This window comes from Glycine max, chromosome 19 (assembly GCF_000004515.6).
Source record: "Glycine max cultivar Williams 82 chromosome 19, Glycine_max_v4.0, whole genome shotgun sequence".
NCBI lineage: Eukaryota > Viridiplantae > Streptophyta > Magnoliopsida > Fabales > Fabaceae > Glycine > Glycine max.
This window is the reverse complement of record NC_038255.2, coordinates 41404922-41419647: the sequence shown is the minus strand read 5'-3', so window position 1 is coordinate 41419647 and position 14726 is coordinate 41404922. Positions and strand designations below refer to the sequence as shown.

The window sequence follows — 14726 nt, the reverse complement described above, 5'->3', positions numbered from 1 at the left end:
GTGTTGAAGCTTCGTTTTATATTTTTACCTGCTATTACTAATAGTCGTATGTTCCTTCGTCGCGACAACTGTTTTTGATTTTAGTAAGTTTATTTAAACTTAAAAAAAGTAATTGTGAAAAAATGCCTATTAAAAAAATGTTTTTTAATAAGCAGATAAACATCGCTTCTTAAAAAATGCAATATTTTGCACTTTTTTTTTTAACAAATGTTATGTGGTATGATGAGAGATTGTATTTTTATTTTTAAAATTCATCAAAGTAAAATAAATGGTATATATAATGTTTCGTCGTGTCATTGTAATGCATGTACTAAATCGAAAGCAAAGAATAATCTTAGAAGAAAAAAAAAACTAAGATGCTAGAAGTGATACAGACAAGCAAAGAGGGCTAAGAAGCTAAGTAAATATTTTTCTTAAAGAAAAAAAGCTACAAGTGATAGAATTGGATCTGTTTAAAATGCAACGAACAATTATTTTAGCGTTGCCTTTTCTTAGGATATATTTGGGAGTTAGGTTCTGAAGAAGATAGGAAATGCTATTTTTTAATAAGTATTTTTTTAATTTGATTATTTATGAAAAAGAGAAAATTAAAATAAAATTTAAAGTTGATTTTTTTATAATATTATATAGTTCTTTTAAAGCTTTAATTTAAAAATAAAATATTAATAATCTCCTTTATTTTTTTAAACTTAACTTCTAAACATATTTTTATAGTTCCACCATAGACTTGCTTGCCTTATCTACAATTTCTAAAACTTACTTATAAGAATTTGTAAAACCAATAACAGACATGACATCTCTATTATGTATTTTCAAAGGTATTCTTTTTCATTTGATTTTTTAACTTTAACAAATTATTGGACTGAATGAAACTAAACTTGATTTCTTTAAATAAAGTCTTAAGATCAAATCTTATGAATAAAAAAAAAATTCAATCAAAATCTAACCAAATTTTCTAACAAAATTAGTCATTGATTCAATCAATGAATAACCACATACTTGTCCCTACCCCATGTCTAGGTGTAGTTTACTCTTAAATTTACGGACACTTTAATTAACTTACTTTAAGTTACATGCTAAAACTAAAAATAAATAAATAAAAATGTTCTCTAATCTTCATCTCTTTAAAGATAGAATTTCTCCAATATCTTATATTTTATGATTAATTTATACTTCAACTCATGCACTTTACTAACATGTCAATTTGATTATTTTGGAGTTGTTTTACTGTGCATATTTAAACAATTGTATTAGGTTTTGATGTAGCAATTATTCATCAAATATAACTAATTTATTTATTAAAAATGTAAATTTTGAAAATTATAAAACTCTTATATAATATAACTAAAATCAATTTATGTTAGTTTTATAATTTTTACCATACCTTAAAGATGATTTTTCTTATGGTACTGGTCATTACTAAGAAAATAGCAGCATTGATGCAGTAATAAAACAGCTGTACACGCATATGCTCGTAAATTAAAAAGGTGATACAGATACGGGACACATTTCTAATCTTTTCTCTAAGGTGAATATAAATTGGATCTGTTAATCATCACCAAACCATTTTTCTCCCTTAAGTTTCCTACAAGTACACTACTAGGCCGGCCTGAGAGTGTTTTTTGGAGCACTGATCCAAGGGGTACCTGCAATGGCAAATCTCCACAATGCGTTGATATGCTCTGGCGAAGCGTATTGGATACCAACACGTGGACCTACCAATATGTTTTCTGGCTCTGGACCATCTAAGAGTTCCAAACCACCTGCATCACACACACTAATCACTTTTGAAAAACCATGGATATCCATTTGTCAATTTTACATTTGGTTGGGATGCTTGAATTATAAGCTTACCAGGTGTATAGAGTGGATGGTTGGACCATTCTGTCGAAAGACCCAGTGCCTGACCAACCTAAGATTTGGGAGATCACTCAAGTTAATCTATTTCAAAAAATAAGGTGATATTTTAGATATGCAGGGACATTTGGTAACAAAATTATCATCCCCACCAATATTCTAAGTCCTTAAGTAAAAGCAAGAACCTCACAAATGATCATACTATCCTTCTATCCTCCCTAACTTTCCCTAGCAAGAACCTCACTTGCCACTACGATCATACTAGTACATAATAATTCTATTATGTACCTGCAAGATTATCAAGACTCAAGAGTCTACAGTGTAGACTCATGAGAGCTCCATAAAATTGACATGTAGACTCGTGAGAGTCTACTTCATATAAAAATAATAACAAAATACCTATAAATAACATACCAATTAAACATTTCAACAACATAATAAAGCAAAATAATAAACCATAAATTTCACAATACTTCAATAGTCAAATTCTAGTAATGCATCACTACTAAATAATAACTTGTAGATGTGATATTAGTGGTAGAACACTCATATTAATGGTTTGATGTTGTTGGAGAACAACGAATTGATGTTGTTAGAGGTGATGATTTTTTGATTCAGGAATAACACACCAAATGGAGGTGCGCTAAACCCTAAACACACAAAAAACAATCCAAAATAACTTGTGTTTTGATCTAATTTTTTTAATTTGCTGACTCGGTTGTAAACTCGAGAATCTACCGAGTTTTCATAAACTCTACCAAGTCTACCTAGAATCTACTAAAAAGAGAGTTTGCACACGAATAAACTTGCAGAAGGTGAGTAGACTTATAAATTCATAAGAGTTAGCGAGTTAAGTCGAGAATTTGATAACCATGTGTATTAGAATGTGGTGCAAATAGAAATTACATTTCACAAATGATGCAACCCTTTTATATAAACTTAAGCACAATCTTTGAAAATTGTGAATGAACCTATTTCAGACATAGCCAAACTATTAAATTTAATAAAGTGGACAACAAATTATTTCACAGATTGGAAGCATGTAAAATCATAAACCATGGGAACATGCAACGAACAATTTACAAATCCAAGATACAGTGGTATTGGTCTATCTACTGATCATTATTAAGGTGCAATTTAAATCAATTCTTTTTAATCTAAATATTTTTTTTTTTGCAGCAAAGAAGGTAAGTTTGTAATTGGTTGCAGCTAGTTTGTATTTTATGAACAAACCAACTGCCCATGGCCATATTGACTAATTGATGGTAAAGCATTAGAATGTAGATATCTTTGACCAATCGACCTGACAAGTGAAATGGCAGCGCAAAACTTTAACCGATTATTTTCCTCAAAATCTTCTCAAACATATTGAAAGGAGGGAGGGAAAGGAACTAACCTTCCCAGGACCAGTAAGAAGTATAGGTTTCTCAGTTTTTAGACCTCGGCGCTGTTGAATGACATCCAATCCTGTGATATTGTTGAACATTATAAATAAATTATAAATATTTTTATGCAAGGTTTCCTTACAATGAATACTAGTAAAGAGACTGTAGTTTTTCTGCAAGAGTTCGTTTGCTACTGCTCTGAGAAGGAAAAATGAATGACGTGATTGTAATAACAATGCTGGACTTGTACCGAAAGCCTCATCTTTCCAATTATTCAGCCTACTGGCTTGCTGCTTCGGATTAGCAACAAGAGTAATGGTTACACATACATTTTATTCACACACTTCTATGGATAGCCACTATATGACACTCAAATAGTCTTCAGTTTTTTGGTACACACTACTCAGCCAAAATAAGCTGAAACATACAAGATTGTGATGATTTAATGCATGTTTGGATTGAAGTTTGCAAACTAAGTTTGACAACCCGAGTCTTACTTATGTGAAACTGAGTTTCCAGGCAAAATTTGCAAACATACTTTTGGGAATAACCGAACATGACAAAAAAAAACGAGTTTACTAGCAAACCTAACAGCCTAATCATATCTCGAAAATTTTGTTTTCTTTTCTTTTTTAAGAGAATATGAATAACGTGTTCACTTTAAGAAGTCACTAGAAGGACCTATAATATCTAATAATCATTTATCCCTTTATTCATCCATAAACTGAATCACTAACACACACAAAAATCTAAATGGCCATGGAGGTACGTAGAAACAAACAACAAAGTGGTTTATTTCATAGTAAGTATGAATGTGCTATCTATAAATATCGAGCAATACCACTAACGGGAGAACAAGAGCGTATCAAAACAGCAGCTCCAGCTCCTTCCTTGTCAGCAACAACATTCAGCATCATGTGGAGACCATAGCAAAGGTAAACATACGCATGCCCACCTGGCCCAAACTTTAAAATAGATACAAACACATGGCAATGTTACTTCATTCAAGACAACCTTAATTAGCATTTAAAGATGCAGGGTGAACAAAATCATGGGAATAAAGGTACCATCTTTTTAATATGTAATAATAGAAAAAAAATAAAAAGTTAGCATCTTACAACAGGGGCAGTTCTTGAAGTAACGCCAAAGCGACCGTGACAAGCGGAGTCGTTTGGTCTATACGCTTCAACCTGTCTGGCGTTAAATCATTAATGCAAAGAAAAACGACAAAATCGAAAGCGTCGTAATGGGAAAAGAATACCTCGGTGATCCGAAGAACGACGTCGTCTCGGCGAAGAAACTTTCCGAGCAAGCGAGGGGCGAGGTCCAGCGCGTCGATTTGGAAGAAATCGAGGGTCAAGGTTTTCATTTTGCCGGGAGATATGTCCGGTTGCGGTGAGGGATTGGGTTTGGTTCTGAGGGAACGACGAACTGGTTCGGTTGTCTGAACCGGTAATCTGGGTTTGGCGACCCGCTTGAAGCGCTGGTTGCACTTCATTGCGGTGCCGCGGAAACGGAAGGAGGCAAATACGTCAGAGTCGGAGGATTCAGGAGTTGGGTCGCGCTCCAATGCCGTTTTGGTGGGGATGGAGACATGCCGCATGGTTTCACTTTTGAATCCCTTCCTTCTTTGCCAAAAAACTTGACCAACCACCAAATACTTCCTTCATTAACTGGTTAAACTCTTCTCCCTAATTTTTAAATTTGTACTTTAAAATTTTTAATTATGTAAAAGATTACTTTTTGTATTATATTTCTTTTCTTAAATATCAATTTGATGCTCAAATTAAATATAGGTTTTTAGAACTCAGAAGGATGCTTCTTGAAATTTGGGGTGTTAAGGTGTTTATCATATTAGATTGAAATCATATATCCCACAATCCAAATTACATCAATTAAGAGTCATATTCAAGTAAGATTTTAAATGATTTTAAAATATAATTTCTTTTATAAAAAAATATATTGTGATATTCAATCAATATTACCATAATATTAAAAAAAAAAATTTATGAACAATTAAAATAAATATTGTGATATTTAATCAATATTATTAGAATTTTTCTTAAAGAGTGTAATAAAATTTATTGATATTCAATTAAATTTTGTTTACAACTTTAAAAAAATTATTAAAAATTATATAAATTTCAATGCATCATTTTTAAGACAAATTTTAATAAATTTTATTGAACTTTTTAGTAGAAAATGTAAATATCACATTCATCAAACAATTTAACACAAATTCTTTAACTTTTCTATATTTTCTTTCTTTTTCTACAGAGATTTATTTTTCTCATCACACATAATTAGTTATTTCTTTGTTGAAAATAATATAAACATTTATAAATTTATTTTCTCAGACAATATTGCCATGATGAATTTTTTAGACTTTTCTTCATCTTTGGTATTACTAGAGGAGATGTAAGTGCATGAAGAGCTCATGTAGTTTTAGATATGTTGAAAAATACTACATAAGAAAACATGAAGTTTGAATCAATTAGTTATTAAAAGATTGAAAAATAATAATTATATCACTTTTACTTTTCTCTATCTAAATGTTAACATTTATTTGTTATCTTTTCCATCAAATCTTATAAGTTTGAATGTCTTGATAAATTATTAAAAATCTTGTAAATTCATTTCAAATTTTATGAATTCATATTCATATAATATAAATTTATTAAAATTCAAATCCTAATTATAAAAGTATTTTTAAAAAAATTAAAAATCATTACATTTCGATAAAAATAAAATCTTTTAAAATTTACATAATTTATTATAACAAAATCATCTTTTAAAATCTTAATCCAATAAATCTCCTTACTGTTTTCAATCACATATCCAGGTTCAATTTGAAGGCTTTTACGTTTTATATGAATTCGACCGATAAATTAAGTAGTACGTTTGTTCAAAACTTAAGTCCAAACACATGATAAATTAGTTTGGATTGATCCGGTCAATTGGTTCTTTTCACTACGAATAACTAAACTAATAATAAAAGGTTTTGTTCTTGAATTTATCTTCTTTTTTACCAATCTGAACCAACTGATGACCTAATCAACTTTAGATTAATACATTTTAGAATTTGGTACCTAGACTTTTCTTCTATTCTTATCTTTTTTTTTCCTTCTTCATTCAATTTGATATTTCGATAATTCTACTTGTTGTTACCAAGTTCCTTAATTTAGTTGTATTTTACATGTGAATCAATGATTTTATCTATCAAAAAAATTTATATTTAATTTCTTTTTACCAACAATAATCACAATTTTAAATACTCCTGATCTCTAACTAAGAGAAAAAATAAACAAATTATCAAATGAATCGAACATTGAAACTAAAAAAATCAATGATTTTATCTAACAAGAAAATTTATGTTTTTTTTACCAACAATAATCACACATCTTTAGATATCCGTGATCTCTAATTAAAAGAAAAAAAATAAAATAAAATATTAAATGAATCATGGAAATCTGATAGTAAAAAAAATCTTATCCTTAAATAACATTTATCACATCCTCAAAAGACATAAATAACAATGCTATCTTTTGAGTATATTTGATTAAAATCTAATATTCACAAGAATATTTTTTTTAAAAATTAAATAATAATTATAAGGAAAAAAGTTATAATTAAGTTTTTACATTCTGATGAAAATATCAATTAAAATAAGATACTATACTATTTTATATGAAATAAATAATATATTTGAAGATGGTGTCTAAACCTTGACTCAAGAATCCAAGACAGGCTTTTGGGGCTTTCTTTCATTCTAGACCATTCCACACATATAATAATCATCAAAACCCTTAAACTCGGAAAAAAGAGGGCATTGGCATTGCAAATGGCTCGTTACGGCGAGGGCGACAAGCGGTGGATCGTGGAGGACCGCCCCGACGGCACCAACGTCCACAACTGGCACTGGTCCGAGACCAACTGCCTCGACTGGTCCAAAACCTTCTTCAGCAACCTCCTCTCCAACCTCCCTATCCTCCACGGCGAGGCTAACCTCTTCCTCAAAACGACGTCGCTCCGCTCCCTCGACGGCGAGGCCTACGTCAACGTCCGCAAGGGGAAAATCATCCCCGGCTACGAGATCAGCCTCACACTCAATTGGCAGGGCGAAGCCAAAGATTCCCAGGGAACCTCGCTTCTTAAAGTCGACGGCACCGTCGAGATTCCCTACATCTCCGACGAGAACGCCGACGAGGATCCCGAGGTTAGGGTTACCGTTAACGATGAGGGACCGGTTGGGATGAGGATTAAGGACGCCATGCTTTCCAAGGGGAAGCCCTTGATCTTGGAGAAGGTTAGGGTTTGGGTCCAGAGCATGGCCAAAGGTGGTCCTGTTAAGGATGAATTGGAACCCAAGAAGGTTGCGCCGTCGTTGTCGCCGTCTCCGCCGACAACGACAACAACAACAACAACGACAACGACTGCTACGAAGAAGGAGGAGAAGAAAGAGAAGGAGAAGGAGAAGGAGAAGAAGGGGAGGAAGAGTATTGGCATGACGGAGAGGTTCAATTGCAGGGCCAAGGATTTGTATGAAATTTTGATGGATGAGAATAGGTGGAAGGGTTTTACACAGAGCAATGCGAGAATTAGTAAGGAGGTTGGCGGTGAGTTTAGCATTTTTGATGGGTCGGTGACCGGAACTAATTTGGAGTTGCAGGAGGCTAAGTTAATTGTTCAGAGATGGAGGTTTGGGAGCTGGAATGATGGAGTTCAATCCACAGTAAGTGTTCTTTTGGCTTTTGTATTAATTGTTAGAAAAATTGATGATTTTAAGTTTTTAACATGAATGACAGTGTGATAATGTGATAATCTGGGTTGTGTATTTGCAGGTGAGGCTTGTGTTTGAGGAGCCTGAAGCCGGTGTTACGGTTGTTAAGCTGACACATACTGATGTGCCTGAAGAGGATAGGTGAGTGGTTGATTGGTATTGGTTTTGTGGAAGTTTTGTTTTTGTTTTTGTTTGGTTTGTTAAGGTGGGTTTGATTTGTTCTTGATACAGGTATGGGAATGCTACCGTGGTGGAGAACACGGAAAGGGGATGGCGGGATCTTATTTTCCAGAGGATACGTGCGGTTTTTGGTTTTGGAATTTGATATTTTTCTTGTTGTATTTCCTGCGTTGTAGAATTCGCGGATTTTGACATTTATTAGTAAGGAACGATTAATGGATTGTTGACATTATTGGATATTGTGTTTGATCTTCTTTTTAATACTTTATGCATCTGTGTTGTTATTTGGCATGCTTGGTGTGAACGTTGTTTGTGATTAATGGCGGTTGACATACAATGATGAATAAGTTGAATCTTGGAAAGTCACCTTGCTTCAAATCTGCATATTACCCTGAAAATTAAAATTGGATAGCAAAATTTCCCGGCTACATGTTTTTAATTTATATATTGTCCTGGTATGAGACAAAGGGATTGCTAACCTGTTTGTGACTTTGCTACCTACCTTGAACTTGGAATATGAAGTACACAATTGTTTTAACTCTGCTGAAAATGATTGTCTGGGTCATTTTAAGAATAGGATTCAGTGCCTTTTTCGGCGGATTATTGGCAGATAGATAGCCGTGATACTTCGTTGATCAAGGAGATTTGATTCTTTAGAGCTATGATTTCGTTTCAATATGATGGTTGCTCTGTTTTCTTGTTGGCATTTGTTCCCAAGTTGAGGCATTGGCTTCACTTCTAAAAATGGGGAGCTTGTTAAGCCAATGTGAGTTCTGTGGCATTTGGATTTGCACTGAGTTTTAGAACTTTCTAGGGACTCTCAAGCTCCAACTTTATATAAGTAGGTTGGAAGCATTCTGCGAGTATTTCTTAGTGAGTATCTGGTGTTTCGTTAGAAAACATTTGACCCATGTCTTTTTGAAGCTACTCAGAGTAGCTTTAACGTTCTTAATGTGAAAATAAATAGAAACGGACGTAATTTATACAAAAAGACCAAACACCCTGTTAATCAGGATCATTCATCAGTGCATGTGGTTTGATGGTAGAAAATCATGGTGAGTTCATTACTAAAGCAACTATTTGTTGCATTTAAAAAATATGGGGAGTTCAATTCATTACTAATTCAAACACTTAGTAATTGACAGGAGGGTGTGTAAGTGGACTGGTCTGTTCTGCGTAAGGTTTGTCTGCATAAGTTTCCATTGACAGCGGATTGGGTCAGTCCATCTCGCATTTTTACGACCAAATAAATTGGTCTGTTCCCGTCCCGCGGGTCAAATGGGTCGGTCTGCGGGCCTAATTTTAAAAGAATTTTAATTTTAATAAAAATACAACACAATCAAATTAAGTTTAATATAAATATAAATAAAATCTTTAACAATTAGTCAATTATATCAATAAAATAAATAATGTTTTAACAAAAGAAAATTTAAGTAATAAATTTAAAATATGAAATTTAAACATCTCCAATAACAAATGATTCTGTTTAAAAAAATTGGTCCGTTACCCGCGTGAACCTCGAGTCCCGTGAGCCATTCCATGAACTTGGATCCGTTTATTCACCCTTAATTGAACGCTTAAAAATGTATTGTTGTCGATAGTATATTAGTACGGTACTAATGTAGCAGAAGCAGACATTGTGGATTGTGGCTTTTTGCCTGGTGATAAAATGTGGTGGCCCTTTTATGTCAATGTTGTAGTTGGAATGTCTGTGCTTCACGGTGTTGTAGCATCTGCGAAGCAAAGCATTTAAATCTTATGGTCTAGTCTTAGGTACAATTAGTTTTAGGTTTCGATGCGTTATGACTGCTAGTGTCTGCCTCAGCTTGTTTCAATATCAAACTATTGGCTACTTTTTCTATCTTACTTTCGGTTTGTTGTGTCGATTCTGTTTATTTCGCTTGTTCTGTTTGTCAATACGAAGCTATGCAGTTTCTGAAGATTCAAATAATCTCAGTGCCTATTTGACAAAACACAGCGACACAGATTAATTTGAAAACATATAATTATATTTGATGGTTAAAAACTAATTTATCAAATGAATCTGTCAGCTTAATATAATTAATTTATACCTCGTTGAAAACGAATACTCAAATCAGTCAACACTATATTACCAACCTAAGATTTTTTTATAATTGAAACTCCTCACAAACTATGTATGTACGTATAACCTTTCGGTATTTGGTTGTGGTAAAATTGTATTTCTTTTTACATGAGAATTTCAAAATTCGATTTGGACAAGTTATTTCTTGACTGCATGAAAATGCGCACATCTTTTTGGTAAGGTTATCTTCTTTTTAAGGTAAAAATAAATGCGTACATCAATCTAATGCATAACAATTTTCTTTTGCTGTGTTTTTCTATTTCCCCAATCATAAAAAAAAAGAAGATATTCGTTAATGAGAAATGCAAAGGTAACTTGACGCACTACAACGAAAGCCAAAAAATGTATAGCAAAAAAACATGCACGTTGCCTCAGAGATTCGAACTCTCGTGGAGTAACCCCATGTATCTAACAGACACACACCTTAAGCACTCGGCAAAAGCGAAGTTGTTGATAGAATATTCGTTACTTTCTTTATTATACTAAAATAACATATATACATACATGAGGCTTGTAGATATACCCACTAACGCTCTACACGTGATTTTTCATCCAAAAGCTTATTCAGCTCCCTTTGGTTTATCTTTACTTCTTTTGAGGTTGCAGTTCCTTTTGAGAATCATAAAAAAAAATTATGTTGTAGTTTAAAATATATCACAAAATACTAAATTCCACATTGTTTGGAATAATTTTGACTCGTGTTTGTATACAATTGTGATATGTGCTATGCAAAGTTTTATGCTTTTGGTTAAATAAATTCCTTTTGAGAAAATAGCTTACCCTAATGAGATATAAATCGATTTGGCATCAGTGCATAAATCATGAGATTCTCTTACCGTTTTAATATGTGATTTTATTACCAAATTAATTACTGCATTAATTTCGGATTATATTACTTTTTTTTAATGTCGATTTAATTCTTTGATTTCATTTTTCTTTTCGGTGCCCTTCTCACAATAGATACACCGCACTTCAAACATTGTCTAAAATACATCACAATAATATTCTCTTTCTTATTTCACGTTTTCTTTCTTTGTTACTGGGGTTTGAATTTTTTACCTCAGCGAGTCTCAACTTGAGTGAGAGATTTCTGTTGTATTCTGAGAGATTACTGATAAATTCTTTAGGACAATGTTATCACACATCTCATGAAGATATAGTTTGTGACCTGTAGCACCTTCAATTCTTTTAAAGTGAATGACAGCTATTATTAAGAAATTAATGGTTAAAAATTATCATAAAATCAAGTTCTTGTGTCTTGTGTGATGCAGTTGTTAGTGTGCTATCCTCCAAACTCCAACTGTAATAATCTCTTTGTGTGATTGAGCGAAAACAATTGTTATCTGGTATGAAAATCTTGTTCCTCTAATGGTTGAGAGGGAGGGAGAAACAGTGAGCATCTTCCTTTTCCACTTAAATTTCTTTCAGCTATTGTACACAGTTCCATATATATGATACACAGCTAAATGCGGTCGCCAATATGAAAAAGTTGAAGAAAAAAAAAATACTTTTGGATCATAAATACTTTTGGATCATTTCTCTGACTTCTTCCATAACTAGCCAGGCCTTATGGCCTCCAATGACTTCTGCTTTCATCTCTCCATCTTTCCACAGCTGTAAAGAATTCACATTTTGGTTTTATTTTCCCATACTAAGATATCAACCAAACTTTGTAACGGCAAGAATTATTTCCTTTTGATGTTATTGTATAGAAAAAGGTAGTTTAATGGGAGACACACCTGAATTGTTGGCATTTTCTGGAATGAAGAACAACAAAATAAATAACAGTCAAAAAGAGCACACGAAATTATGTAACATAAACACATAGTTACCAGAAATAATTAAGAATGAAAATTCATACTTACAGATATGTTGCCACGCTTGACTAGAGTCTGAGGTACTTTATTCACATCCACGAAATAAAATTTGGCTCTGAAACAGTGCCAAATTAAGAAAAACAAATAAATTAGTAACATTAGTTTGTTTAGGATTAACAGAGGCATTGTATTTCATATTCACAGTACTGGTTAATCTTATAGTTGAAGGCTTGAAGCACATCTTTAAATATGTAGCAAGGCAGAATTGACTTTAGTTTAAATTAGTTTTGAAAGAATATCTGTTTAAATAAATTAAAATCTTAAGAGCTATCTAATTGAAGAAGACACAATGAGTATGACTAGTTTACTTGTTGTGATATTCAGGGGCTAATTTTTCCAACTTGGGCTTCAAATAGATGCATTTCCGGCACCAAGTAGCCATCCTGCATTTACAAAAAATAAAACAAAGTAATCGAATGAGCAAGTCTACCCGCAAAATTCCATAGCACTCTAATTAAAATTTAAAATAATCTTATTGTAGTCTTGTAAAGGTAAAAGTGTTATAATTCTAGTTCTTCAAAGCATTTTGATATTACTTTATATGATTGAATTACAAAATTGGTGTTGATTTTATTAGTAGGATCAAAATTGGTATTACGTTTTTCTTATAGATAAATTGGTATTACGTTTTAGAAGCTAAAAGTTGTGTTTATTCTTTAATTTGTGACAAGTAAAAACTAAAGTAAACCACCAATTTGGTCCCAAACAAACACTTACAAACTAAATAGTTAGTTATTGTTCAACCTTCAACTTAATTATTTATCACTCTCTACAATCTATAATAAAAGAAAGTTCTTATTCATAATAGTGATTACCTCTCCTATTATATTCTGTTTTTTAAAATGTATTATTTTACCATTGTTTAAAAAAAAAAACTTATTAGTTATTTTCAAGTTTTCTTTTAAGTTGAAATTTGGTTTTTTCCCTCCCAAAAATCTGCTTTGTTAAAACAATTACTTTTAAACATGAATTTTACTTTAAAATCTATTTCTTTTTATTTTTTTCCCTCAAATGTCAACTACTTATATTTTAAAATTAAATATTTTTACTTTATAAAATCTGAATTATTTACATTTTCTACTTTATTCATTTGAATTAATTATATACACTATTTTATAATAAAAAAATAGACAACATGTATTTAATTGGCAAACACATCCTTGGCCTTGTGCCAAGAGGCTCGCCCAAGACATTAAGATAGTCGAGTTCCCAAAATGTGCCATCCCAGCACCAATGATATCTTTAAAATATCCAGTGTCTAATATTTAGAGCCAGCCAGCCAGGAATAAGATCAAAGAAAAGAAAAATGAAAATGGTACATCACCTCATATTTTAACTTTAGAATTACTAATTAGAGTTAATATGCACATAATGCTAGGTGAAATTAAGTGCAAAATGGTACGATGAAAATTAAACAAATCTAAAATTGAATTCAACAAGAATGCATGCAGAGTGTAATTTTTTATATTATTATTTAATTAAAGTAATTATAAAAGGTAACTAGTGTTCTTCAGAAATTGATTAACAATCTAAAAAAAAAATAAAAAAATATTGAGATGTTAAAATTTGTTCTATATGACTTTTTTTTATACTTTCATTTTTACATAAAATATTTTTTGTCAATTAACCAATATCTAATGTCCCAAACCAATGCTCAACACTGACTAATAAGACCCAAAGAAAAAATGCTGCACGATTGGAGAGAGAGAGAGAGAAGTACAAACCAATCAATGAGGATAGGCTGTGAGTTCTGTTGGGCATGAACAAGAATTTGATCAAGCTGCTCAGAATCACTAATCTCTTCCATCTCTAACTCATTCGGTCTTGACAAATCAGGCCACATAGCTTCCACACGCAAATTCCTCCTTTTAATTTTACCTTCACTCTTTCTGCTTCCAACCCATATGCTCCCACAACTACTCTTGTGAGAAAACAAATATCCCCTCCCACTCACCAAGTACTGTGGGCACTGTTGATCCTTCTGATAAACCTCTCCGTAGAGAAAATGTGAATACGCCCCTATCACAGACATACCCTTTTGCACAACAAGCTTCAATCTTTCAATGACAGCGCACAACAAAGTGGTGACGAAAATGGTTTGTCTCTAATGAGTTCTAAGGAAAAAGGAATAGAATCATTCTCGGTGGTTTGTTAAGTTTAGGGGACAAGGCCTGGAGTTAGTTTTTTGGTGTGATATTCTATGAAGCAGGTTAGGGGGACTAGAAGAATAAATGAATAAAATGAAAAGAAAATAATATGTTGATTGTTTAAAAGCCTAGGAAACATGGCTCAAGCCCAAGGCTTATCCGCAAGGTGTGCACAGCCACAGCTTAGGAAGGATAGGGGAGGAAATGTATTCATCAGAAGGGTAAAGAATCATGGGCCCACATATATTAAGGATAAAGCTCCATTACCTTGTTATTTTATAATTCAGACACTGACTGTATTTGTTTAGGAAAACTATGCATGCTTCATGCTATTTCACATATATATTTTGTTAGAATTTGAGTTTGGCTTGACTCAACCTTAGAAAGGTAACAAAT

The 14726-nt window shown here is 32.4% G+C and overlaps 3 protein-coding genes across 6 annotated transcripts; 1 reads left to right on the top strand and 2 right to left on the bottom strand.

Annotated features, from left to right (window-relative positions):
• Window positions 1-1416: 1416 nt before the first annotated feature.
• LOC100813424 (DNA-3-methyladenine glycosylase) lies at window positions 1417-4916 on the bottom strand. 4 transcript variants are annotated; one of them, XM_003554173.5, is made up of 6 exons: window positions 4504-4916; window positions 4361-4432; window positions 4084-4207; window positions 3254-3324; window positions 1855-1912; window positions 1417-1763 (listed from the first exon to the last, which is right to left on the bottom strand). In XM_003554173.5, exons 1-6 carry the CDS (start codon window positions 4843-4845, stop codon window positions 1600-1602), a joined length of 831 nt encoding a protein of 276 aa, XP_003554221.1. In that variant the 5' UTR covers window positions 4846-4916; the 3' UTR covers window positions 1417-1599. The 4 variants fall into 4 exon arrangements, with proteins under 4 accessions (XP_003554221.1, XP_006604390.1, XP_040868495.1 ...); XM_006604327.3 differs by having other exon boundaries at window positions 1855-1941; window positions 4504-4915; XM_041012561.1 differs by having other exon boundaries at window positions 1417-1777; window positions 4504-4915.
• Window positions 4917-6974: 2058 nt separating this feature from the next.
• Window positions 6975-8439, top strand: LOC100812897 (activator of 90 kDa heat shock protein ATPase homolog). The gene is made up of 3 exons (XM_003554172.4): window positions 6975-7974; window positions 8084-8163; window positions 8254-8439. Exons 1-3 carry the CDS (start codon window positions 7084-7086, stop codon window positions 8345-8347), a joined length of 1065 nt encoding a protein of 354 aa, XP_003554220.1. The 5' UTR covers window positions 6975-7083; the 3' UTR covers window positions 8348-8439.
• Window positions 8440-11711: 3272 nt separating this feature from the next.
• Window positions 11712-14517, bottom strand: LOC100811965 (thioredoxin-like 3-1, chloroplastic). The gene is made up of 5 exons (XM_003554171.4): window positions 13908-14517; window positions 12492-12566; window positions 12172-12238; window positions 12046-12063; window positions 11712-11920 (listed from the first exon to the last, which is right to left on the bottom strand). The coding sequence occupies exons 1-5, from the start codon at window positions 14213-14215 to the stop codon at window positions 11822-11824; spliced, it is 567 nt and encodes a 188-aa protein (XP_003554219.1). The 5' UTR covers window positions 14216-14517; the 3' UTR covers window positions 11712-11821.
• Between the last annotated feature and the right edge of the window lie 209 nt (window positions 14518-14726).

Excerpts from the sequence above, each read along its gene's own strand:
- LOC100813424 (XM_003554173.5), bottom strand. The coding sequence starts at position 4,845 with ATGCGGCATGTCTCCATCCCCACCAAAACGGCATTGGAGCGCGACCCA. Across the intron at positions 4,208-4,360 it reads CTTCAAGAACTGCCCCTGTT|TTTGGGCCAGGTGGGCATGC; the intron begins GTAAGATGCTAA and ends TCTATTTTAAAG. Across the intron at positions 3,325-4,083 it reads CTCTTGTTCTCCCGTTAGTG|GATTGGATGTCATTCAACAG; the intron begins GTATTGCTCGAT and ends ACAATATCACAG.
- LOC100812897 (XM_003554172.4), top strand. The coding sequence starts at position 7,084 with ATGGCTCGTTACGGCGAGGGCGACAAGCGGTGGATCGTGGAGGACCGC. Across the intron at positions 7,975-8,083 it reads ATGATGGAGTTCAATCCACA|GTGAGGCTTGTGTTTGAGGA; the intron begins GTAAGTGTTCTT and ends GTGTATTTGCAG. Across the intron at positions 8,164-8,253 it reads GATGTGCCTGAAGAGGATAG|GTATGGGAATGCTACCGTGG; the intron begins GTGAGTGGTTGA and ends TTCTTGATACAG.
- LOC100811965 (XM_003554171.4), bottom strand. The coding sequence starts at position 14,215 with ATGTCTGTGATAGGGGCGTATTCACATTTTCTCTACGGAGAGGTTTAT. Across the intron at positions 12,567-13,907 it reads CAGCCTATCCTCATTGATTG|GATGGCTACTTGGTGCCGGA; the intron begins GTTTGTACTTCT and ends TTGTAAATGCAG. Across the intron at positions 12,239-12,491 it reads GCCCCTGAATATCACAACAA|AGCCAAATTTTATTTCGTGG; the intron begins GTAAACTAGTCA and ends GCACTGTTTCAG.